Genomic DNA, 23,483 nt, shown 5'->3' with positions numbered 1-23,483 from the left:
TCAGAGGCAGCAGCTCGTCGGAACCGCAGAGTGTTGCGGCTCGGCTGCTTGAGGTCGACGGTTTGCCAGTACTGCAGATTTCAGCCACCGAGGAGAAGCTGGACGTGGTGATTCTACGCCAGGAGCGCGTGCAACGCGTAGTGAACCTCGGCTCAGGGGACGTATCAATCGGAGATAATGTGCTGATAACAAGTGGACAAAGTTTGGTGGTTGGTGCGGCTGGGAGTGGAGACGTTTATCTGACAACTTCTTCGCCAGTCACAGTGAACGAGCTCACACTCAGTTCGGAAGGCAGCGGGCGCCTCCAGGGCCTGTTCTCCGAGTTCGATGTCAAGACGCTGTCACTCAAGGTCACGTCTTCAGGTGGCGCCACCATAATGACTGGATCCACGGGTACTACAGACTCGTTGGCAATGGCAGTCCAAGGCTCCGGGTCTTTATGCCTTGGTGCCGACGCGTCGTTGGAGATCAAGCACCTCCAGATCCAGAAGGTGGGAAATGGAGACGTCTCGCTCGGGCCGCGAGGGTCATGTCAGGACGCGGAGGTGTCAGTTGGCGGGTCTGGCACTATCGACATTGGTGGAGTTCAATGCCGCAACGTCAACATTGACCTGTTGGGCAGCGGGAATGTCGTCGTACAAGCTACGGATTCATTGTCGGGCGATGTCTACGGAAGCGGCCACTTGCGTTACTTTGGCGCAGCTCCTCACTCCATTGACAACGTGAATTACATGGGACTCGTGGTTGCGACTCCAACGTCGAGCTCGTATCACCCGTCGGGGTGCAAGTCGAACCCGTTCCCGTCTCTCGTAGCGACAAGCACCAACTCGTCGAGCCAAGCAGGTGGAGCTCTGACCGGAAAGGAGTTTCACTATGCCTTGACGATCGATCAGAGCAACATCGTCTACCTTGCAGGCGTCGTCTTCCTCGTGGCGCTGGTCTTGCGGTGGTTCAACGAGTCTCGGCGACGCGCGCGCGAGGAGCAACGTCAACCGCTCATAGGGGCACAACGCAGAGTATACGTGTAGGCCAAGTTGAGGATAAGCTTATCACCGAGTACGTACATCCTGGGCTTAGATAGTAATATTGCTGCAACCTTCTTCAGCATCTTCCAGCCGCAGCATTGATGGCGCGACTGCAAGCAGAGCTTGGAAGCACTGGACGCCGTCCAGTGGCCAGACGTGCGTTTGTGCTGATCATAAGGATTAGCTCGCGATGAATGATTGTTGCGTCCCCCGCTGAAGGAACTGTTTGAATTGATTATGTGTCCACATCCGTTTTTTAGGCCCGATTTACAATCATTATTGCCTCTTCTTTCGAATATCCTACCAAAACGATCACAGTTCCAGAAAACCGATACTAGTTTCAGGAATGTGTGTACTTCAACTTACGATTCGCCTTGGCACGCGCTGCAGGCCCCGCTCGACACTCACAACGCAATTTACCGTCTGCAGCTCACTACATCACGCGCATTCCAATTCCCCATACGCTGCCTCGACATGTTGCGCGCCTCGCTGTTTACTGCCCTCGTCTTCGCGCTGGCCCCGACGGTCACTGAAGGAGCTCTCTCCGTCACGTCCACGGAGCCGTCTCGTGCCAACGGCCTTAAAGGGGCCTTCATCGAGAAGGTCTGGACTGTGAGCGGGGAAGACGGAGACGTGCTCGACGACCTCAAGGTCCAAGTCGCTGGCAATGTCTTCGTGGACTACGACGCTTCTCTCCGCACGGCCGAGAGCGGAGTCGCTGCCAAGGTCGTCCTGCGCAGCAGCTCGCCGGACATGCTCGACATCGTGGACGTCAGCATCCACAGCGCGGAGGGCAGCGGCTTCCGCGTCCACTACACGAACGAGAACGCTCGAGTGGCGGGCGAGATCGTCACGCAGATCATCGTGAGCGACCCGAACGTGGTCTCGAGTCTGAGCGCCATCCACGCGGACGGCATCGTGGTGGGCGACGGAGTTGTCGTGGCCAACGATCCGTCCGCCAGTCTGAACTTTGAGGTTAGCAGCGACGTCGACGTCTACGTGGGCTCCTTGACCCAAGACCACTACGAGCTGAAGTCCATTGACATCGAGAGCTCTGGCGACGGCAAGGTGCAGTTCCTGGCTTCTTCCATCCAAGCCAACAGCCTCACCATCTCTCTCACTGGAGACAGCAAGGCAATCGTTGAGGCTACGGACACGATCACAGTTGACTCGATGCTGTCGTCCGTCTCGGGTGATGGCAAGGTCTTCGTGCAGACGGCGAACCTCCAGGCCCAGACGCTCGCGGCGAGTCTGTCGGGAGACGGAAAGGTGTCGTACTCGTCTGCTGGGTCGTGCGTGAACGAGGCCATTCGTTTGAGTGGAGACGCCTCCGTCTACGCCGGGTCCATCGTCTGCAAGACCTCGACAGTGCAGACATCTGGAGACGGCAAGGCCATTGTTCAGACCACGGACACCCTCACGTCGGTGGGTGGCGGGTCTGTCAAGTACGTGAACGCGCCGCCGCAGCGCATCGTGTCCAGCTCCATCTTCAGGAAGCACAGCAACGTCAAGCCGGCCAAGTACAACAAGGTGAAGACGCACCGCCCATCGCTGCCTCCTACCCGAGCGCCAACGAATCTTACGATCGTTCTCAAGGCGGCCTGGTTCGGCGATTCGCCTCATGTAAGCGTGTACTCGGGCTTGGGGAACTCGATCGTCATCGATGGAACGGGCTTGGCGGTCACCGACTTCGCAGCGCATCACCACCACAGCTTTGGACATTTTGGTGTTGCTGTCGCTGTTGCGTTTGTGGCTGCCGTTGCCGCTGTGGCGTTCAAGCTCCGCGAACGTCAGACTCGTGAGCAGTACAAGCCGCTGGTGTAAGACTCAGGTTGAGTCCGCGTCCTTGTCGTGGTCATCCATAAGTTCTGCGAGAAGAGAAAGCTGATGCATTTAATTCAAATCCTGTACGTTCTGCAAGTCTGACCAAAGTCTGCTCTTAGCCTAGCCAAAACTACGATAAACTTTAGCGTAGTCTTTAGCCTAAAGTACCTAGCAAGAAATGCCTATGTCGCTTCAATCTTCGTCTCGAGTTTCGCAACGGTCTCACGGAAGTGCGGGTCGAAGAATCTTTTCCAGTCGTGATAGGGAACAAACTTGTCCATGTCGTTTGGGTCTGTGATGCGGACGAATAAGTCTGATCCTTCACGAAATTCATGCCACGAGCACCCGAGATACTGGCACAGGTTCCGATACCCCCATCGCCGCCGAAACCGAGGGAAGATCTCGACAACGAGAGTCTCAGGTCGAGTCCACATGACGTTGACCATCCCGGCGCCGTGCATGCCGATGACGACGTCACTCTCCACCATCGTCTGCATCTGGTCGCGCATGGTCATGTTGACAAAGTCGAGCGACTGGAACTCGCACTCCCCGAATCGATAGGCGTCTCTGTATTCCGAGCGCATGAGGTTCAGGATGTCGTCCTCGTTCCGCCACATCCGCTGGATCCGCCGACCGCTGTAGGGGCTTCGCGAGATGACGGTAACCAGCCATCGCTTCGGATCGGTCTTGTGCGAGACAACGTCCATGCTTCGAAGAGCTTCGTCTCGAAAGTTTTTGATCATTTCGTTGGCGTGACAAGGTTGATCGTCGTTGAAGTGGCTCATCATCGGTCCTCGCGCCTCGTACGGAGCCAACAACGCCGTCTCAATGCGCACGAAATGCTGTTGAAGCTCGTCACCGCCGACTATTGGACGGTCGGGCCCTAGCATGACATGTCGTAGTTCATCGACGGGCGATGGCAGCGCTCGATCAAGTGTCACGAGTTGTGTGGAGCTGCTGTCCCAGCCAAGCACCTTCATCATGATCCACGCGTTGAGGATGCCCGATATCTGGAAAAATGGGTTGTGGTCGTCTCTCCGAGCGACGACAACTGCCCGATCTAGGATCAATGTGGTGTTAGTCATCTCTGACGATGATGAACTCTCACACACAAAGTAGTCGGTGGTCGGGGCTCCAGCGAGGAGATTTATCCAAATGTTTGGTGCTCCATGCGGTGCATCTTGAGGATCGTCACAACTGCAGAAGACCGAGTGCGGTTTATATTTGAATTTTGGGCCTCCGTCTTGCGCCACGGATGTAATGTCTCCAGCTACTTGGGCGCCTCGCATGTCGAGCACCAGATTGTTGAGCTGTGTCGCGCTGAATTCTGCTTCAGGTACGTGGTAGAACGTATACGGAGTGCTACTGGAGCCATAGGTGCAAAACGATCTCGACGAAGAGCGTAGATCTTTCACCAGTCCGTTGAGTAGCAACCAACGGATCCGCTTGCTCCCCTTCGATTGGGGCTATCGATGCGTCGGCATCTTCCACGACGGGCATATTCTTGCCGTCCTCCACACGAATCACCGCAGCTTGGGTTGTATAGACTGGATCCGAGCTTGGCACGATGATATCGACCGTAGCTGCTGCACCGTCAGTGCTTACCGGAACTGCAGTGTCATCATGCTGGGTTGTGCTGTATATGGTTGGACTTGTGGCTTCTGTTTGTCGCGGAAACTGGGTTAGTATCACGTCGGCATCGTCTTGATCCACGCTGATTCTCGTTTCAACTGCGCTGTCGTCTTCCTCCGTCGTGTTCGTCACGGCATCCCCGTCGTCTTCGCTCCGCAGGATAACGTTAACGATTGAGGCCTCGACGTCACCTTGCATTATGGTTCTCGTCCTGATCTTGGTCCTGGCGAGCTCGAAGGAGTTCAAACTCGCCTTGATGACCAGGAAGTTGCCCAGAAGCATCATCGCCACGGACGCAAGAAACCCGCCCCTACCATCGATTCCTCGACGACGACGTCGATTCTCTCGAGGCTCTGGCTGCCTTGTTCCTGGAGGCAGGAAGGGAAGACATCTCCGCAACCTCCCTATGAATTGTCGAGTGAGGCGTCACCCGACCTTTTTCGATGCAATGCGTGCTGTGTGTGACAAGACGGGTGAGATGAAGCAACAGAGCAGGGGGACATGCTGCAACCTGTCACACCAACGCCGTTTTAATCTGTTGATCACCGTTATCTCCTCAAGGAGCTCACAATCTGAAATCGGGCGCTAAACGCATGTTTAAACATGTTTTCTGAATCGGCATTGGTGGCGCTTTCGTAATGATGACTAGTATTGAGCTTGGCATTGCGGTGCCAATTTCCAAAACCCACTTCAACGCTAGAAGATGATAACATGAAAACACTGACAAACCAGTAAAGTTCGTGGCGAATTGAAGAAGTACGCGAACAAAGTGTTCCATCCTGACCCAAGGCGCCAAAATGGGATGAGATGAAGCACTGCGTTAGTCCAGCAACGGCAGTCTGCTTTAAAAAGCCGATAAGAAGACTAGACAAGCGTTCGCAAGTGCTGCTTCTTTGGAACACGATCTAAATGCGTACCGTGTCCTCTACTCTTTTACTAGGCGCTGATCGCTTTGGTGCCATGCGTGGTTCAAGCTCGTTGCCACGCCTGCCACCGGTGAAAGCTGGTGGAGACAGCCCTACTACGAGCACCAGCAACGCTGACGTCAAGCTACGGAAATCTGTCACTTCGCCCTTTTCGACGCCAGCGCTCGCCAAGCCCCGAGCCAAGCATGAATCCGATGCACTGGAGTCACCCCACACTGCGTCTAGTCGTGATGGAAAGCAGCGCTCCTCGTCGTACTGGGCGAACAAGTTCCACGACCAATCCAAAGGAGACTTGTTTCATGGCGACATTGCGCCGCTCCTCGAACGCTTCGAAGACACCGTACTCTACCGACAGCCACACCGCAAGTCCCTGCAAACGGTCCTGGACGAAATGAACGTGAACGCCAAAGGGGGTCCACAGCCAACGCGTCAAGGCTCGAAGTTGTCGCTCCTGCGTCGCCAGGCCAGCGACTTCATCGTGTTCCATCGACAGTACCGACAGAGTAGTTTCGTGGACACCACCAAGGCCATCATCAAGAAGAATTACCACGAGAAGATCAAGGCGTCGGCGCTGGAGCCCCCTCCGAAGGTGGTGCCGACGCGGTTCCTCTTCGACAGTACGCGCTGCCAACGCGCGTCACGCTGCGACTACTGCAACTTCGCCGGGGGTGAGCTCGAGTGCGCGACGTGCAACATCGTGGCCCACGCGCGCTGCTACCTCGCAGCTTACGAGAAGGAAGACAAGAAGACGAAGCTCACGTTCGTCGTCCCCACCACCAGCACGACCAACACGCCCTTCACCTCGTGGCTGTGCTCGCATTGCAACAGCGACCTCATGGTGGAGTATGACGAGCGATCCGCCGAGGCGCGATCTGCTCACCTGACAGCCCAGCGACAAGTTCTAGCCAACGCTCTGACTGCGTACGTGCGCATGATGCGAGACGCCGACGCGTTCGCTAAGAAGAAGGCCTCCATCATCAAGATCCAAGCCATGCTGCGGGGACGACAGGCTCGACAGCACTTCGAGCGGCTGCAGCGCATGCGACTCAAGCCCTACGCTATGGATGCTCTGCGAGTAAGAGGGGTCTTCCCGTCCGGCACCACTGGTCAAAGCCTCGGACTGGGGATTAGCTGCTCTTCTTCCTCTTCGCTGGACGAGCTGCGGCTGGGCAACGGCTTCTCGTGCAACCCCTTCCTGTACATCACTGTGGTCTCGGGGGATGACGAGGACACGCAGCTCTTCTGCTTCGAGACCAGTGTCCGAAAGCCGACCGCTCTCGGAACAACGGAGCTCGATATCGTGTGGCCCGAGAAGATGTTTGTGCCCGGAGCGGACGGCAACGCCACCTTCTGCTTCACTTTGCTGAGCAAGAACGGCCCCAACACCTTCTTCCTGGGCCAGGCGGTGCTGCGCCTGCTCGAGACGGGGGACAGTTGGCGGACGGGGCTTGCGACGGAATTGGAGCTCATGGAGCACGTGGAAATCTTCCCCAAGACGGCGCAGCACCAGCCGCTGTCGCTAGCGGACGCAGGAGGCAACGCCCCCAGGTTCATCGACGAGATTGACGAGAAGGACCTTAGCAGGGGCAGCAGAGGGAGACCAAGATGGTTCGTGAGTGCCCACATTCGCCCCTTTGGGGAGCAGCACTCGCACTGCGGCTATCTCAACATGAAATCGACTCTGGAGAGCTTCCACACGAGCGCCCGCTGGTGCGTGCTGGCCGACGGAGTGCTGCGGATCTACCGCCACTATGGAGTCACCCTGGCCTCGGACGTTGTCGACATGGCCCACGCCACGGACGTGCGCGTCGTCCCTATTACATCGTCAATTCATCGAACTGCCGCGAAGAAGTTGGGGTCCGTCTACAGCGCGTCTCCCGAGGAAGGAGACGAGAGCGTTGCAGGGACGACCGTCTCTAGGACGCGCGGTGCCAAGATCCCCAGGCAGTGCTGCTTGGCGGTGCATCACCTCACCCGACTCTACTTGTTCCAGTGCGAGCATAACGAGCAGCTTCGCGAGTGGCTCAAGAAGCTGCAGGCGGCGCAGAAGTACAGTACCCACTCAGCGATCACAGCCCCGGCTAGTGCATGCAGCCCTACCAGATCAAGTGACTAGGATGTATTTGTAGAGGAGGCATTGTAGCCCGTCACGACGCCAGCTGACACGGCAACGCAGCAGTCGGCAGCCCCGACAACTCAAGCAAGCGGATCAAGTGAGACTGCTCAAACCCAAGGACGAGCGTAGAATCATTGAAGTATCGATCATTGGGTCCCGGGCTAAAAGCGAGAAATACATGTAGGAGTGTTGTTGTTGTCTGATCCGAGTTTGTTGAGAATTTATAATCTATGGCTAAGGCTTGTGTGAGCTTGGCACTGCTTAACTTCGGCGACCCGCGTGCAACTTATCAATCTAACTTCAAAATGTGTACTAAAATTCTAATTCTATTGTTCACTATTGTTCACGCGACACTACACACTGTACAAGAGGATGTGAAAAGATCAATAAAAATGTAATACAGTACAGTACTCGCGAAAAGTAATGTGCTTGATGCATCGAGATCCACAAGTATTTTAATCAAGGAATTCCCGTAGACCGCTTGCAGCAACAGCTCCCGTACACGCAGTATTACATGTGGAATGGGCGTTGTACAAGTACAAATTATGATAATTATTTTATTAATAATGCAGAGGCAACCAATTCAAGCCGTGCGTGGGGGCGATGAATCCTCTACGGTTGTAATGTACTGTACATGGCTGAGCGGCGAAACGAGTCAGAGCCACAGACACAACTGAAAGAGGCGACGGCACGACGCGACTTCCTCGTGCCAAAATCAACTGTTGCTCCGCGCACTTCAACTACGAACCGACAGACCGGATACTGTAGTGACCTGCGATCAACAACATCCCTTACTTCCACCCTACAGCGGCGTAAGCAGCGACACCACGACACTTCATCTTCACTGTACTGTACTAAGTACAGCTCAGCACGAGGAGCTGCAAAGTGTGGCGAATGAGCAGCTTCCCCCCTTTTCTCATGGAAAAGGTATCGGGCTTATCTGTGCACTTGAGCCGTAACAAATTGGCGCTCTGAACCGCGTGTTTCAAATGCAAAAAATGCGTGTTTCGAGGCTAACTTTGCATTGCAACTCCATGTCAATCGAGACTTGCCGACTCTCAAAGGAACCCACACGTAGACTTACCCTCGCTCTCGGACACCGAGCACCGGCACGCCATCCCGGTGTGCCGGCAGCACAATCCCACTGCGGCATTCTCCTCCCATTGGCCGAGCCGCCGCGCTGATTATGGACTGGTGTCGTCACTCGTCGCCGCGCGCCACGTAGGCAAGCACTATTCAGCAGCATTCACCACCCCGGATACTGCAGACGCCACACTCCGACTCGGAGTCCGAGTAGCTAACGCCGAGTACTATCTGCCCCTAAAAACTCACAACTCGACGGCCTAAAACCACTTGCCTCTGCAGCAAATTGCAGGCACTTTGATATTTGACGCCCCTTGGCTGCCCAATCAGCGCGCATTTCTCTCCCGCAAATATCACGTTTCGCGCTCAGATCTTCAGGCTCAGACACCTGACTATAAATAAAAACTTTAGCCGGACGATCAGCCTCTGCTCTCTCCAGTGCGGCTCAAATGGTGGCGGTGGCGCGCTTCCTCGTGGGCGTCGACGACGACGCGGACAACGTGCAGGGCAAGTGGATCGGGCTGGCCATCGTCATCACGTCCGCCGTGCTCTCCAACCTCGGCGTGAACGTGCAGAAGCTCTCGCACGTGCGGGTACGTGTTATCCTGTATTGTGCCGGTTAAGCTGACATTCTTCTACTGACGCTTATCCTGTCCGTGCCGCAGGAGGAGGACAAGCCCGTGTTCGAGCGGCAGACGTACTACACGCGGCCGCTGTGGCTCACGGGGCTCGTGCTCGTGGTGCTGGGCGCCATCGGCGACTTCGAGGCGCTGGGCTTCGCCCCGCAGGCGCTCGTGGCGTCCGTGGGCGGCGGCTTCACGGTGCTGGCCAACGTCTTCTTCGCGCACCTGTGGCTGGGCCAGATCCTGACCAAGACGGACGTGCTGGGCACGCTGCTCATCATCATCGGCGTCGTGCTGAGCACGGTGGCGAACGAGCCGGACGAGCAGATGTCGCTGCTGGAGCTCGAGAAGCAGTTCTTCCAGCTCGGCTTCCTCATCTACCTGGGCGTCATGGTGAGGCAGACAGGAACAGGATAAGCAGGGGCTTAAGCTGACGCTTGGATGGTGTTTAACGTTGCAGACGGCTGTGCTGGGCGGCATCTTCGGACAGATTGAAGCCATCTCCAGACTGCCGAGGGCGCTGAACGAGTCCAAGTACAGGCTGCTGCCCTTCATGTACGCGACGGCGTCGGGCATTTTCGGGTCCTTCTCGGTGCTGCTGGCCAAGGTACAGAGAGCTCAAGGGTTTGAGGGTTGGAGTGAGTTTTGATGTGGGTTGTGTGGAATTTTTGTGCTGCAGTGCGCGTCGATCCTGCTGATCCTGACGGTTAGCGGCGAGAACCAGTTCGTGTACTTCACGACGTACCTGTTCATGGGCGGCATGATGTGCACGCTGGTGCTGCAGACGGATCTGCTGAACCGCGCCATCATGGCCGGGGACACGCTGAGTGTGTTCCCCATGTTCCAGTGCTTTTGGATCGGGGTGCGTATCTTTTTGGAATTTCGACTTTGACAAGGATTCACTTTTCTTCAACCAGCAACTGACATCGGTTTTTTGCTGTTTCTGTGACGGTTTTAGTCGAGTGTCATTGGCGGCGTGGTGTTCTACGAAAAGTACACGCGCTTCACGCTTTTCGACTGGATCTGCTTGCCTATTGCGCTGGCCTGTGAGTTTTAGCTTTTTATGACCGGTGGGGAGTTGATCCGACTCACTGGACTAACGATGCATTCTGTTGTTGTGCGATGCAGTCATTATCATGGGCATCTACCTGTTGGCAAAGCACGGCGAAGACGAGGGTGACGACCCGGAAGACCCCGAGCACACTACTCCGGGCCACCGTGCGCACTTGACGGGCCATTTCGGCGCGCTCATGCCGCTTTCGCCTCAGGGGCACTCGTACAGTAGCTTCAGCCGGAAAAGCTTTGACGAGCGAGACAACGAGCACACGCCGCTGCGGTACACACCGTCGAACGGCCGAGTTATCGACCACAGCGGACTCACCGCTGGGTACGCCAACGGATACACGAACTACAACACGAATGGCCATACCAACGGCCACACCAATGGCCACGACCACGACCATCGAAATGGCCACCCTATCGGGCACTGGCATGGCCCCCACGGACGGAGGCACCACGGAGACGACCTCGAAGAGCAGCGGTTGTGCAGCGGATCTATCTAACGTAACGGAGCGCCGAGTCCGCGAGTGATGACGGCAGAGTGCGTGCATATACAACTAGCAAAAAAGGAATAGAAGTAGGATGGAGCGTCTACTGGAGGTGCGCGCTATCGCCAGCTACAAGACGCATGTGAACAATTGACATTGATGATCTGTACTTTTGTACGTTTTGAAACATGTTGGCCACAATATACCATGGTTTAAGCTTGATACTAGTAAATTCATCCATCCATCCATCCATCACTGCTAAGCTTCTGCCTTTGTTGGCTATCCTTCCACAGACTAGTCGTCGTCTACAGCCATCTTGTGGAGCGGTGAAGACGGACCCTTCAGCATCTCAGTGCTCGCTGTTGGCGATGCCAGGCGGGTCAGGCTTTCATTTGGCATTAACGCATTTCTGTCGCGACAGTACACTCCAGTGTTAGAGCAACAAACCAAAGCAAAGCAAGGAACAGGAGGGTCGAACCTGATCGATGGAGTTGTGGGTCGTTCGCGGCCCTTTTCGCCTGGAATGTGGTCGTAGATGTCGATGATGCGAATGGCTGCGTCAGCCCCAGCCACCACCATTTTGTCGTTGAACGCAGCAAAGTCCAGCGAAAACACGCCACGACTGAGGCCTGCAATTGTGCCGACGAGTCTGTTGTTCGAGTCGTGGTTGAAGACCTTGGCCTCGTTGGAGCCGCTTCCTCCCGCGGCTATGAGCTGTTGACCAGTTTTTGACTTTGAGAACTGCGCCGCGTATATGAAGCAGGGCTCGGACCGCAGAGCGCTCTGGTTCCATGGCACAGTCAGCAGGCGCTTGCCCGACCCGAAATCCCAGATCTCGAGTGGATTTTCGGGACGCCAGGAGCCTGTGAGGATCTCTCCGCGCATATTCATGTCGACAGCGTCCCCAGCCACGTGAGGGCCGTAAATGCCACGCACCGAGTGGCCGACGCGCAAGTCCCAGATCTGCAGCGTGTTGTCCCAACCGCCAGTGACGAGGGTGTTGTCGTCTTCAGGGACGAATTTGATGGAAAACACGCGGTTCGAGTGGCCAGCAGTGAGAGAGCCATGACCTCCGTCCATACACGCCACCTCCGCCTTCGTGGCTTCATCGTACACTCGAATAGCGTGGTCTTTTCCTCCTGTCGCGAACATGGCTCCATCGGCGCGGTAGTCCAGAGCGTACAGTTGGTTCTGGTTGTTGCTGATGGCGTTCAGACACTTGCCCGACGTGATGTGCCAATGCTCCACCGACCCGTTCGAATCTAATGGCCACAAAGCAAAGCATCAGCTCGATAGCCCAGCATAGTTCATCACGCACGCAGCAGCCAAGTGTTTACATACTCGTGGCTAACAGCACGTTCTTGGTCTTGGTGGCGCTTGTAAGTGGACGGAACCTGATGGCCGTGCACGGCAGGCCGAAGCCGTAGCTGCTCTGCGGCTGCATCAATGTGTACGACAGCTTGCCGTCGTGTACGTTGAAGACTCGGATCGCTCCATCGCCACAGCCTGCGGCCAGCAGCCTCCCGTCGGGCGAAAACCTCGTGCAGAAGACCTCCGAGGGGCAGTCGCTGATCGTGACGCTGGGCGCCAAGCGCTTGATCGGTTCTAGACGGCAGCAATGCAATACACAAACATAGTATGCATTAGCGCTATACACCATGGTGACTAGAGTCTATGGCCGCATATTCACCTTCCATGACGTCCGGCGCTAGATGCAGGAAGATTGCAAAATGGACACGAAAGGTTGCGTCGTTTCAGGATCCAGGAGCGCTCATTGGCTGGAAACCCCAATTTCCATCTTTCCATTGGTCAAAACAAGAGCCGAGCACAAGTGCGGTCTTGCCAGCCATGCTGCACAGCTTGATCTGCTGTAACGAGGCCAACTACGTGCTTCTGTCGCGGTATTTCCAGCCGGAGCTGACGCTGGAAGCTCGGCGGACGTATGAGGCCCAGCTCGCTCTAATCTGCAAGCAAATGCCCGAGCTCTGGGGCAACCGACAAGGCAAAAAAGACGCTGATCCGGTGCCGAGCCAACTGCTCGTGTGCGAGTCGCAGTTCGTGGTCGCCCGCCACGTTGGAGAGCTGCGGCTGATGCTCTCGGGCAACGAGGAGTACGACGAGCTCATCTGTACGTGCTGTAGGTGCTGCGTTAGAGGCAATAGGCTGAGAATTTGACGTGCTTTTGGTGCTTTGTAGTGGACGAGATCATGGGCGTCCTGCAGGCAGTGCTGACGACCCAATTGGACAAGAAACTCACAGAGGCCAGTCTGCTGGCGAACTACGCCAAGGTAGTCGTGGCGCTGGACGAGATGGTGCAGCAAGGCCACTTGGAGAACGCGGACGAGGCCAGCATCGACCAGATGATCAAGCTCAAGCCGTATCCGTCCAAGTGAAGCGAGAATTACGATGCAATAATGCAGTGACACGAGCTCAGATCGAAGTGGTCGTCATGACTTCACGGCGATTTTCACTTCGATTCGCACGTCCGATTAGCTAGATGCTCCGTTTGAAGTTGAGCCCCTTGGTTGATTTTTTCTCGGTGATGCACTCCGCAGACGAACGCAGTTGCAGTGAAGTTACGGGCTTTGTTGTGTTGAAGCGGATGCGCCGCGCTTCACACCACCGGATTCCTTGGTGATGTACACGCTACTTTGTCTGCTACATTCAGGGGGGACGCAAGATCAGATCGCTTGTATGGCGAGCGGCTCACTGAGCCAGGGACTACAGTCTCAACGTAGGAAGATCCGTGAAATGGTTGACTTTTGTTCGTGGCATGCGGTGATAGCGGTGGTGGTATGTAGTAGGTTCGGAGGTGGTCGTCATGGTCGCTATTGCGAGCCACTAGCAAACGACTCGATTCCTAGCAAAGCCTGGCATACCGCTCTCATCTTCGGAGGCTTGAACATTATCCGTCACCTACACGCCACGCCCATCTTGAAATCATGCTAGTCAGAGAAGTGTTTGCGGGAAGCCGATTCTGTAGGTGGGGGAAACGTCAAGAGGAAGGGTACAGTACAGGGTAACTAGACATTCAGCGCTAGCGATTTGAGAGTTGGCAGAGCGTCTTGGCGAACCTGTAGCTTTATACCGGCCGCTTCGCCGCTGCAAGACTGGCAATTGAGCCCGCGTTGTAGTGCATTGAGCACATATTCCTAGTCCTCTCGTAGGCAGGTCGAGAACATCCCGGTGTAACGCAACGCTTCCCTGTGTACACAAGCAGAAAAAGTTAGCGAGCCTGCAGGTAGTGCAGCGACTCGTCGCTCGTCAGCCTTCTCGTACCTCCGCCGTGGGCCCAGCAAACACCGTTCGACACCGCGATAGTCGTGCATTGATCGGCGCTGCAGATGGTGCCGCCGCCATGAGACCAGCACACACCCTTCGTCTTGGCTCGATTCCGACAGCTGGGCACCTTACACTTGACGGAGCCGCCTGTAATGGAAAGTAACGACACTAGAGTCAACAACTGGAGTTTACTCGTCGTGAGTTATATAAAATATCGTACCATGCTTCCAGCATCTTCGAGCGTGCTTGGCTCGGCTCATGCAGCCTTCAACAACGCAGTACTTGCTCCCCTAAAGAAAAACAAATGAAGCGCACTTGTTACCAAACACATTTATAAAAATATGCAAATAGACAAGTACCTTTCTGGCAACCGATGCGGTAGGTGTAATGGTATCACGGGCTTCGCTCTCATTACCGACCGAATTGGTCGGAGTCAGCAGACTGCTAATTGTTCGCCCAATGATCGACGGTCTCTTGGGTTTGGCGTCTGTCGGCTCGGTGGCATCCAGTAGGGCTGCGCTGGCACTGCGCTTGCCGGTTGAAGCTTCATCGTCCAGGATGAACGCGAGCGAGCCTTTGACCGAGCGCGGCGAGCTCGCCGCCGAGTTCTGGCCTTCGTTTTCGTCGCCACACATGGTTCTCGGTGGAAATGGTGCTCTTCTGTCCCTGGTGCGCTGATGATGTCCCAACCAAGACGCAAAAGCGAAACTCGGCTCTCGCGCCGCTGGAACGCCACCGCAGTCGCGGTAGAGACCGTGCAAAGTCCAACTCGCTCGGACTTCGGACCGAGCTTTGTGGGGTGTGTCTCGAGCGTTTTGGTGGAGACGGTCAGTTGACATGTGAATGAGCGGACAGCGTTTGCACTTGCCCAAACCGTACCATTGTGGCAACCAGCTGCGTCTGCGTTGAAGCCGAGCCTCGCGAGGATGAGAGGCACGAACAGGACCCTGGCTACGCTTCACTTGCTTGAAAAAATATCCAAATCTCGGTTCGGACCCACCAAAATTTGTGAGTTTGTGAACATTTTGCGGAGGATTGTCCATTAATCCGTGATTTTCACTGAGATTTATCAAGACAATGAACAAATCCCAGTGAATATCACTTCATAGTGGACAAAGCTCGGTGTGGCACTTTTGTCGGCCAGCCGCGCCAAAGCATCCGTTAGTAACTTGCAGGCCACGCAGGTCATGCAAGCAGCGGCACTTGTTGACCACGCCGCCTCTAAACGCTCCAGGACAACTATGCACAGCCAGCAGCGAGCAGGTCAACAGCTTGCTGGGCAGAATGCATCGTCGGTTGCCGCGCTCCGGATCCTGCCGCAGTGGAACGCGTTGGATATGGGAACGTTGCGTTCACGACACGATGAGTCAGATCAAGCATTGCATGCAGAGGCTTGCAGCGGCTGCATGAATGAAGAGTGGAGCTTGAAAGAGCTCCCAGCCAGTCGGCACAGAACCACACAGCTTGTGTAGCCAGCCGGCCCTCAAATCCAGCCTTTCGACGCCGATGTTGCTCGGCTCTGAGGATTGCGGTGCGACTTGCGCGCAAATCTTCAGGTTGCAAACGTGCCGCCGACACCCAAAGCGCGGCTTTCGCAGAGTAGTCAGTTTTTTTCCTTACCGTAATTTACCACCGAGAACATTCCTGAAACCTTCTTTCGGGATTTCAACGACGACCCCTTTGTACGTAGCATTGCCTGGTGCCGCGGAAATTAACGACCGATTGCTGAGGTGTCGAAGCACGGCCATGTCTGTGGTGACAGTCAAAGTCTGTAAGTTCCAGCAAACCGTCTGGGCCGAGGCAGTGCACAAATTTTGAGTCCGAACGCGACGATGAGTCAACACCGCTTATTGATGGTCGTAAGATGGTCTCGAAGAGAATGCTCGAGGCGATGGCCTGGGCTGCTGTGGAGGTAATGTCGGCGTGTGTTATTCGCCAACGTATCTGCTGGCGACGCGAATGCCCGCGAGCACACATTGATGGGGTCTTGCAAGTCGCGTAATCTGCAAGTGGCTCATCATCGGCCCTCGCGCCTCGTACGGAGCCAGCAACACCGTCTCAAAGCGCACGCCATGCTGTTGAAGCTCGTTACCGCCGACTATTGGATGATCGGGCCCTAGCATGGCGTGTCGTAGTTCATCGACGGGGGACGGTAGTGCTCGATCAAGTGTCACGAGCTGAGTGGAGCCGCTGTCCCAGCCGAGGACTTTCATCATGATCCACGCGTTGAGGATGCCCGATATCTGGAAGAAGGGATTGTGGTCGTCTCTCCGAGCGACGACAGCAGCACGCTTCACGCTAACCGCATCTTGAGGCGTCTCCACTGTTGGAGGACGGCACGCGGTGCCAGTGGCATTAAGCTTCTTAGCGACGAGATCTTCCCAGATGTTCGGAGCTTCATGCGCAGCATTGTGTGAATCACCACAAGTGCAGAACGAGGAGTTAGGTGGGTACTTGAATCTCGGGTCGTGTCCTCCGCCATCCTGCGCCAAGGAGCTAATACTGCGAGCCACCTGCGCACTTCGCATGTCGAGCACGAAATTGTTGATTTTAGTGGCTTTCAGGTCGATCCCAGAAACGTGGTAAAGCGTGTATGGGGAGCTATTAGGGTCCCCAACGCAGTGCGAGCTTGACAAGGTGTTCAACCGTTCAAGAAGACCATAGTCATGCAACGACGATCAACCTTGTCACGCCAACGAAATGATCAAAGACTTTCGAGACGAAGCTCTTCGAAGCATGAACGTTGTCCCGGAGAAGACTGATCCGAAGCGATGTCTGGTCACTGTCATCTCGCGAAGGCCCTACGGCGGTCGACGGATCCAGCGGATGTGGAGGAACGAGGACGACACCCTGAACCTCATGCGCTCGGACTACAAAAACGCCTATCGATTCGGGAGTGCGAGTTCCAGTCGCTCGACTTCGCCAACATGACCATGGGCGACCAGATGCAGACGATGGTGGAGAGCGACGTAGTGGTCGGCACGCACGGCGCCGGGATGGTCAACGTCATGTGGACTCGACCTGAGACTCTCGTTGTCGAGATCTTCCCTCGGTTTCGGCGGCGATGGGGGTATCGGAATTTGTGCCAGTATCTCGGGTGCTCGTGGCACGAATTTCGCGGCAGAGAGGATGTGGCTGTCCGCACGACGGACCCGAACGACATGGACAAGCGCCTGCGGTACGAAGAGTGGAAGCGGTTCTTCGACTCGCTCTTCCGTGACGCCATCACAAGATTGGAGAAGACGGTTGAAGCCATGTAGAAACGCACCAACTGTAGAGATAATTGAGTCGTAGTAATCTGAAATACGCAACTTTCGACCATCAAAGACACCAAATGGAACATACCCGAATGTAGATCGATGTTGCTTGACAAGAGACCCAATACGGTAGACGAAGTGCATCCACTATGCTTAGAAGCGCTTCAGACAAATGTTGCTGCCGTGTTCTTCATACTCCTTCTTGGTTACAAGTCGCTTGGTAAGCGCGTCCGATTCAGCCAGTGAGCAGCAGCCTTGCCATGCAGCGAGTATAGGGCTGGCAACCACGACGTCAGCATTAGCATGATAACACCGGAGATCCAACTAGCAGCAGCAATTCAATCCCAACTTACTCTGATGGCTCGTGCAATTCGATGTCGAAGTCTTCAGGCACCAAGGACCGCAAGTCGCGCTCGAGTCGCTGCCTGAAGTTCTTGAATTTTGTGTTCCCACCGACCAGCAGTATGTTGGCGTAAAAGGCGTCCGAAAGTTCTTCGGGACACGCCTCAACCGCCTGCACGATAGTTTCTGCGAGTCCTGCTTGGTTCAGACCGATATCCGACGGGTTAAACAGCACTTCCGGCACTGTGATCATCTCGACGCCCATTTCCAGAGCCTGTTCGTCATCGGTTGGCCTCGTGGGTTGTTGCTGGTCAGCTGATGCATCTTCTTCCTCCTCTTCCTCGACATCCTCGACCTCGTCTTCACGGCAACGTCCCTCAAACGTACGCACAAAGTCAGGTAAGACCCAATGCTTCCTCTCCTGCCGATTAGAGTGATAGCGCTTGAGGTCGTTGTCGAAGTCCAGAGAGCAGTAGCAGAGCGCCTCCTTGAGCTCGTTGATCACCGGCGTGTCGTCCATGACGTTCCACTGGCGGTACGACACAATTTCCTTCAGGTAGTTGGTCAGCAGCTTGCCTCCGACGTTGATACGCCGCACACCAGGCATAAAGACCTTCCCGTCAATGACCGGCACCACATGAGTGAACGAGAAGCCCGAGTCGACCACCAAGTGGCACGACGAGGTCGAGAACCGGAGCGGGTCCTCGTCCACGACTGGAGGAGGCGTCAATGGTTCTGTCTTCCCCTTCTTCCTGGGGCGACCAGGGCCGCGCTTTGCAGGAGGCTTAGCAGCCCCGAGACTCTCTTGGAACGCCCGCTCGCTGAACTCCGAGTACGACAACACGCAGCTCTCGGCCGCGCTCACTCGCGCGTAGGACTGGAAGCCCAGCTCCTCGAACACCACCTGGTCCATGCTCTCGTTCACGACTGCAGGCGCCAGCAACGGCGCCGTAACCACGAGCGCGTGCTCGGATGGGTCCACCTTGAGCAGCTGCAAAGGACAGCAGCATAACCCCCCTTCGTTAGAGCGTAGACCTTGGAGTAATTGATAGTGCCACTTCAACTTCAACTTGCCTCGGTGGACGTTAACAGGTGCGCCCAGAGCTCCGCCTCGGCGTTCCAGTTGACACAGTACCCCCTCTGGACGGGCCGCAGGTAGCGTAACTTGGCGCGCTGCCGCTCGAGCTCCCGCAGCTTCTGGCCCATAAAAACTGTCGACGGGTTGGTGGAAGTCGACGCTACGTGGTTGGCGAGGATCGAGACGGTCGGAGTCACGCCGGGCGCCACCACAGACGCCTTGAGCGTCGCCCCGCCGGCGTCCAGCGCCACCACCTTCATGTTGTAATTTTGTAACTGAGGTTACACTTCGTAATCAGAGGATTACACTGTGAGTCCCCCACTGGTTTGATTGGGATACACTGCAATCAAACCAGCGGGGACTCATTGGGATACACTCACAGTGTATCCCAATCAAACCAGCGGGGACGCGACACAGAAGACCTGCGGAGCGGAGGGCATGGCCGTGGAGGCGGCCGCCACGCACAATGCATGCGCCGGCGCGCCGCAACCTGCCGACCGGGAGAAGGAGTTGTACGTGTAGATCACAGCGCACCCTTTGCTGTCCTTTAACTCGCTCGGTAGCGCTCACAATCGCTGTATCTTTGCAGCTTCACCACTTGGCTGCGGCTCATGGAGCGGCTCAAGGACGCGCAGGACCTGACGCAGGCGCTGCAGAGCGTGCTGGACCAGCCGGGCGACGTGGGCTCCACGCTGCAGGACGCGCGCCACCAGGCCAACATGCTGGGCGCCAACGACAAGACCATCTCGGGGCTCGTGCAGCTGCTCAACGACTTTTTCTTCCGGGACATCGTCCCAGCGCTCAAGCGAGCCAAGACAGCGGCTCAGCAGCAGCAACAGCAACAGCAGCAGCAGTGGAACCCATTGGACCGGTACCTGGAGCACGGCGACGAGGGCGCGTCGATGTCGCAGACGTTCGTGGACAACATGAGCGGCTGGGCGGCGCCTCCTGGGCGGCAACCGACCGAGCAGCGCAAGAAGCAGACGGCAGCGGGCCAAGGAGGAGAAGCAGCGGAGACTGACGACTTTCTGTCGGATGACGAGATCCCGAGCGACAAGTTCCATGACATGCTGATAGAGAATAACCTGAAGGTGATTGCGTGGCAAGCTCCGGACTATTCGGCGATGGCCCCGCCGCAGCAACCAGCCGCTCCTGCGCCGGAGCGAGGTGACGCTGGAGATCGAGCCGTGAAAAGCACCAGCCAGGGGAAAACGAGCAAGCGGTGCCGAGTGGTGCCGCCGCCAATCGTGACTGACCTCCCTCCCCGGTCCGCATCTGTGGGGTCTACACCTCGCGCGCAGTCGCGGAGCCCGGACGCATCGGCACAGAAAGACCGTATCGGCAAACGCGCGGCTGCAGATCTGGTGGCTCAGCAAGTGCTGCGCGCGCGTATGTACGGCAGTGCGAGGGAGTACATGATCCGCTGGGAGGGCGTAGTGCAGCCGCTTTGGATCTCCCGACGCAAAGCTCCACGGCAGGCCAAGGAATTAATTGATCTGTTCTCCGCGGAATTACGCGCACAAGAAGCTGAGGCAGCGCGGCGCGCGGGTGCTGGTCAGACTCGCACCCGCGGGGGCAGTGCGAAACGAAAGGCAACGAGAACGGGAGCGCGGCCTTCTGGAGCTGCTGCCGTCTCGAAGACACCAGAGGCCGAGTTCTACACCGTCGATCACATCGTCAACCACCGAACGCACTACAACAAGCGGCAGTACCAAGTGCGGTGGGAGAACTATGACGCAAGCGACGACACGTGGGAGAACGGCGACAAGCTGCGCGCGGATGTACCCGACATCGTTGACGCTTACGAGGCGCAACTTGAGCGCGACCAGACTCGTGCCGAGGCACTTGAGTCGGCCATGTCGGAGCTCAATCGCGATACCGCGGCGAGACCCAAATCGACAGCAAAGAAAAGGGGAGTTGCCGAAGTTTCGGCTGAAGAAGCAGCCAACCCTACGACTCTGTCCCCAGACCGAGCTGATGGTGAGCAGGCCAAGGAAAAGCGACCACGCATCGCTACGGAGAAAGAAAACAAGGGCAAGGATGGCGATGGCGGAAATTCAGATGAGGATGACTACCAGTTTGACTTGGAAGAGGCGGAGCTGGAGGAGTTTAGCGAGGACGAGTACGCTGACAGATTGCACGCGTGATGGAGTGCCTGAAGATGTTGTTAAGAGCAACAAGTCGGCAATTTTGGAAGGTAGGAAGGAGTCTGGTGTAACTGCGTTGAAATGCGAAGTATGTATCTGCGTTTACAGAGTGAGCTGCAAGTTGAAGCGTAGTGTACATGGCTACACTTTTGATGGTCTGCTTATTACGAGAACCTTACGTACAAATTTGCAACTGGTCTCTATAGGTTGAGTGCGTTATGCTTATGTACACACCAACCGTCGTTGTCGAAGGGAGCTCACGTTGTGCTGATGAACGGTTTCCTGTGATGGTACAACCTGCTGACACCCCAAGAAACGGAACACATTCGTCTGCTTTCTACCCGGAAGTGGCAATTTTTGCTTGAACTCCCCATCGGGGGCAACAACAGCCCACCCTCGACTCTTATCGAGGACGAAAGCCCAGCAAAATAATAAAAATGCGGCTGAGCTATTATTATTGGCCAGGGCACTTCAACATTCGTGTCCCTTCGTGATAGATGGCTACATTTCTTGGCACATCATGGGCAACGCAGCAGCCGTCCAGAATGTGGCCGAGAGCTCGCGACGGCGCTTGATGCTGCAGCAGTACAACCGCCATCCCAAGAACGTGCTCATCAGCCACTCGCTAGTCCAGGCCTTCGAGTATCGTCGTCTCCAGACCCTGCAGCCTCATGTACGCCGAGGCAAACGATCAGCAACGGAAGTCCATCAAGCCCCGAGCTCAAAGGAGCCGCTGCAGTCACTACCACTACAGGAGATCTACGACGTGCTGACGTGCGATTTTGGGGTCCAGTTGACGCTGGAAGAGCTCCCGGTAGTGCTTCGACACCTCGGCTGTCGCTCAGTGGAGTCCCCTAAATCAGCTTCAAGCTCCGATTCGGGGGAGGAATGGTACTCTGTAGAGGGGCTTGTGGGCTATGTTGCTCCTCGCCGGATACTTCGACAAGCCAAGAGGCCGCTTGAATGCCCCTGCAGCGTGGAATTCTCGCACAATGGTCTTACGATCTGGCAGGCGGCAAAGCTGGGCGACTTGGCAGTGCTCGAAGCCGTTTGTGACGTCCATGGCGAGGCCTACCGCGCGCTTGACGACTTTGAAAACTCCCCACTGTACTATGCTAGTTTGTGCGGTCGTGAAGTCGTGGTAGACTTTGTGCTGAGAGCCTACGAGAGGGAGTGCCGCCAGATCCCTCCCGATGAGTTGCTGCGTTGTGTCACCAATGCATTGAACCAGCATACACGCGCGTTGCTCCAGCAGAAAATGACGCTGGAAGAGGTGCTTCAAGCAAAGGACCAAGATTCTGACGAAGGGGAGGAAGAGGAGGATGCAGAAGGCGGCGCTTGGTTCGGACTCCTTGATGGGGATGACGATGAATGAGAAGCTCGATTAGAAGAGCCGATGCCTTGCAGTTGAATTTTGCACTGTAGATAATGTTCCCTAAAGAATTTTTCGGTGAATTCAACGTGTTGCATGTGTGGAGGTGCCTGTCGAGCCATCGCTGCGTTACGTACTCATTGCTTGCTGGTACTTTAACGCACGATCACGGTTTCCGTGATGACTCCGATCTCTGTGATCTCTTGCAGGAAGCGGGCCCCCTCATGCGCGTCGCCTTTTGGTTTGATAGTATGTAGCAAATTGCTACTTTGGCATAAGGTGCACGTTTATCCACCCTGCTCTCATTGTAATGCTCACTGTGGTCTGATTAAAGCAACATTGAAATGTTGGCGTTGCGTAACATTGAGCGCAACAATGGTGCCTCTGCCTAACATTGCACAATGTTACGGTATCTCTCGTACAGAATATTTGGTTTGCCAATGTGATAATAGTGGACGCGTCGCCACGACACTCGACGAAGCACGCTTATGCGCATTACCACCCGGGGCGGCGCCCCGTGCAACAGCTTCCGCCGCTAACGCGGCAAGCGCGTCATGGTGTACGCGCCGACACATGCAGCAGGAGAATGGGCTCTACGGGATCTACGCGCAGCTCTACCTGGGCGCCACGTGTTGTCTATTCCTAGTTGGCAGGACACTCTCGCATTGGCTTTCGCCTGCGGACTTAGCGACGGCACTTCGGGGGGCCCCGCCCCTCTCTCGCTTCGCTCGGGGGGCGCCGCTGTGCGGCCTGCCCCACCCCCTCGTGCCTTACGCTAAGTCCTCGGCTCGGCCAGGCGCGGTGTCTAGGAAAAAAATATCGGGTTGCAGCGCTCGCTCGCGCAGGCGGGCGCTTGCTTCCTACCCGGTAGATTCTGAAATGAGAGTTGTTGTGAGCCAGTCGCTCCAAACATGAAATTTCACGTCTGGAAAATTTACATTGCGTCAATGTTAGCGATCACGCAACATTGGACCCTATCAATGTTATTGATCCCACACATTGAGGCTGATTTTCAATGTTGCTTTAATGACTCTCGTTTGTTACAGTGTAAAGTCCTCGAGAATTACCGTCCACGCCAAGTGTCAGCTGATCGAATCATTACTTAGTGTTGCTTTTTCGGTGGGCCCTTCGCACAAATTCTACGTAAGCACAAAAGATTGTTAGAATGTCGAGAGACATCACCAAGCATCCCACGAGCTGAGCGGGAGCACTGCTCGCGGGAACGAGCA

At 55.9% G+C, this 23,483-nt stretch overlaps 13 protein-coding genes across 13 annotated transcripts; 7 read left to right on the top strand and 6 right to left on the bottom strand.

Annotated features, from left to right (window-relative positions):
• Positions 1-1,499: 1,499 nt before the first annotated feature.
• Positions 1,500-2,849, top strand: PHYSODRAFT_484696 (hypothetical protein; the record flags this gene model as incomplete). Its single annotated transcript, XM_009519830.1, has 1 exon — positions 1,500-2,849. The coding sequence occupies one exon, from the start codon at positions 1,500-1,502 to the stop codon at positions 2,847-2,849; it is 1,350 nt and encodes a 449-aa protein (XP_009518125.1).
• Positions 2,850-3,031: 182 nt separating this feature from the next.
• Positions 3,032-4,270, bottom strand: PHYSODRAFT_481680 (hypothetical protein; the record flags this gene model as incomplete). Its single annotated transcript, XM_009519829.1, has 1 exon — positions 3,032-4,270. A coding segment is annotated over one exon (1,239 nt), but the record flags the coding sequence as incomplete, so codon positions are not given.
• Positions 4,271-5,798: 1,528 nt separating this feature from the next.
• On the top strand, positions 5,799-7,523 carry PHYSODRAFT_483701 (hypothetical protein; the record flags this gene model as incomplete). The annotated part of the gene is made up of 1 exon (XM_009519828.1): positions 5,799-7,523. The coding sequence occupies one exon, from the start codon at positions 5,799-5,801 to the stop codon at positions 7,521-7,523; it is 1,725 nt and encodes a 574-aa protein (XP_009518123.1).
• A 1,532-nt stretch (positions 7,524-9,055) lies between these two features.
• Positions 9,056-10,791, top strand: PHYSODRAFT_486419 (hypothetical protein; the record flags this gene model as incomplete). The annotated part of the gene is made up of 6 exons (XM_009519827.1): positions 9,056-9,199; positions 9,272-9,622; positions 9,690-9,836; positions 9,909-10,091; positions 10,188-10,275; positions 10,358-10,791. 6 exons carry the CDS (start codon positions 9,056-9,058, stop codon positions 10,789-10,791), a joined length of 1,347 nt encoding a protein of 448 aa, XP_009518122.1.
• A 279-nt stretch (positions 10,792-11,070) lies between these two features.
• On the bottom strand, positions 11,071-12,436 carry PHYSODRAFT_485236 (hypothetical protein; the record flags this gene model as incomplete). The annotated part of the gene is made up of 2 exons (XM_009519826.1): positions 11,071-12,038; positions 12,118-12,436. The coding sequence occupies 2 exons, from the start codon at positions 12,434-12,436 to the stop codon at positions 11,071-11,073; spliced, it is 1,287 nt and encodes a 428-aa protein (XP_009518121.1).
• Positions 12,437-12,624: 188 nt separating this feature from the next.
• PHYSODRAFT_482095 (hypothetical protein) lies at positions 12,625-13,169 on the top strand (the record flags this gene model as incomplete). The annotated part of the gene is made up of 2 exons (XM_009519825.1): positions 12,625-12,904; positions 12,973-13,169. 2 exons carry the CDS (start codon positions 12,625-12,627, stop codon positions 13,167-13,169), a joined length of 477 nt encoding a protein of 158 aa, XP_009518120.1.
• A 689-nt stretch (positions 13,170-13,858) lies between these two features.
• PHYSODRAFT_481232 (hypothetical protein) lies at positions 13,859-14,345 on the bottom strand (the record flags this gene model as incomplete). Its single annotated transcript, XM_009519824.1, has 3 exons — positions 13,859-13,980; positions 14,056-14,205; positions 14,279-14,345. Coding segments are annotated over 3 exons (339 nt in total), but the record flags the coding sequence as incomplete, so codon positions are not given.
• Positions 14,346-14,414: 69 nt separating this feature from the next.
• Positions 14,415-14,681, bottom strand: PHYSODRAFT_423431 (hypothetical protein; the record flags this gene model as incomplete). The annotated part of the gene is made up of 1 exon (XM_009519823.1): positions 14,415-14,681. A coding segment is annotated over one exon (267 nt), but the record flags the coding sequence as incomplete, so codon positions are not given.
• Positions 14,682-15,986: 1,305 nt separating this feature from the next.
• On the bottom strand, positions 15,987-16,586 carry PHYSODRAFT_324133 (hypothetical protein; the record flags this gene model as incomplete). The annotated part of the gene is made up of 1 exon (XM_009519822.1): positions 15,987-16,586. The coding sequence occupies one exon, from the start codon at positions 16,584-16,586 to the stop codon at positions 15,987-15,989; it is 600 nt and encodes a 199-aa protein (XP_009518117.1).
• A 399-nt stretch (positions 16,587-16,985) lies between these two features.
• PHYSODRAFT_253767 (hypothetical protein) lies at positions 16,986-17,318 on the top strand (the record flags this gene model as incomplete). Its single annotated transcript, XM_009519821.1, has 1 exon — positions 16,986-17,318. One exon carries the CDS (start codon positions 16,986-16,988, stop codon positions 17,316-17,318), a length of 333 nt encoding a protein of 110 aa, XP_009518116.1.
• Positions 17,319-17,664: 346 nt separating this feature from the next.
• On the bottom strand, positions 17,665-18,995 carry PHYSODRAFT_481378 (hypothetical protein; the record flags this gene model as incomplete). Its single annotated transcript, XM_009519820.1, has 2 exons — positions 17,665-18,674; positions 18,728-18,995. 2 exons carry the CDS (start codon positions 18,993-18,995, stop codon positions 17,665-17,667), a joined length of 1,278 nt encoding a protein of 425 aa, XP_009518115.1.
• Positions 18,996-19,859: 864 nt separating this feature from the next.
• On the top strand, positions 19,860-20,882 carry PHYSODRAFT_479034 (hypothetical protein; the record flags this gene model as incomplete). The annotated part of the gene is made up of 3 exons (XM_009519819.1): positions 19,860-20,283; positions 20,383-20,660; positions 20,724-20,882. The coding sequence occupies 3 exons, from the start codon at positions 19,860-19,862 to the stop codon at positions 20,880-20,882; spliced, it is 861 nt and encodes a 286-aa protein (XP_009518114.1).
• A 520-nt stretch (positions 20,883-21,402) lies between these two features.
• Positions 21,403-22,257, top strand: PHYSODRAFT_295478 (hypothetical protein; the record flags this gene model as incomplete). Its single annotated transcript, XM_009519818.1, has 1 exon — positions 21,403-22,257. The coding sequence occupies one exon, from the start codon at positions 21,403-21,405 to the stop codon at positions 22,255-22,257; it is 855 nt and encodes a 284-aa protein (XP_009518113.1).
• Between the last annotated feature and the right edge of the window lie 1,226 nt (positions 22,258-23,483).

This window comes from Phytophthora sojae (assembly GCF_000149755.1).
Source record: "Phytophthora sojae unplaced genomic scaffold PHYSOscaffold_2, whole genome shotgun sequence".
NCBI classification, from domain to species: Eukaryota; Oomycota; class Peronosporomycetes; order Peronosporales; family Peronosporaceae; genus Phytophthora; species Phytophthora sojae.
Note: the sequence above shows the minus strand (reverse complement) of the source record. Positions and strands in the feature narration are given on the sequence as shown.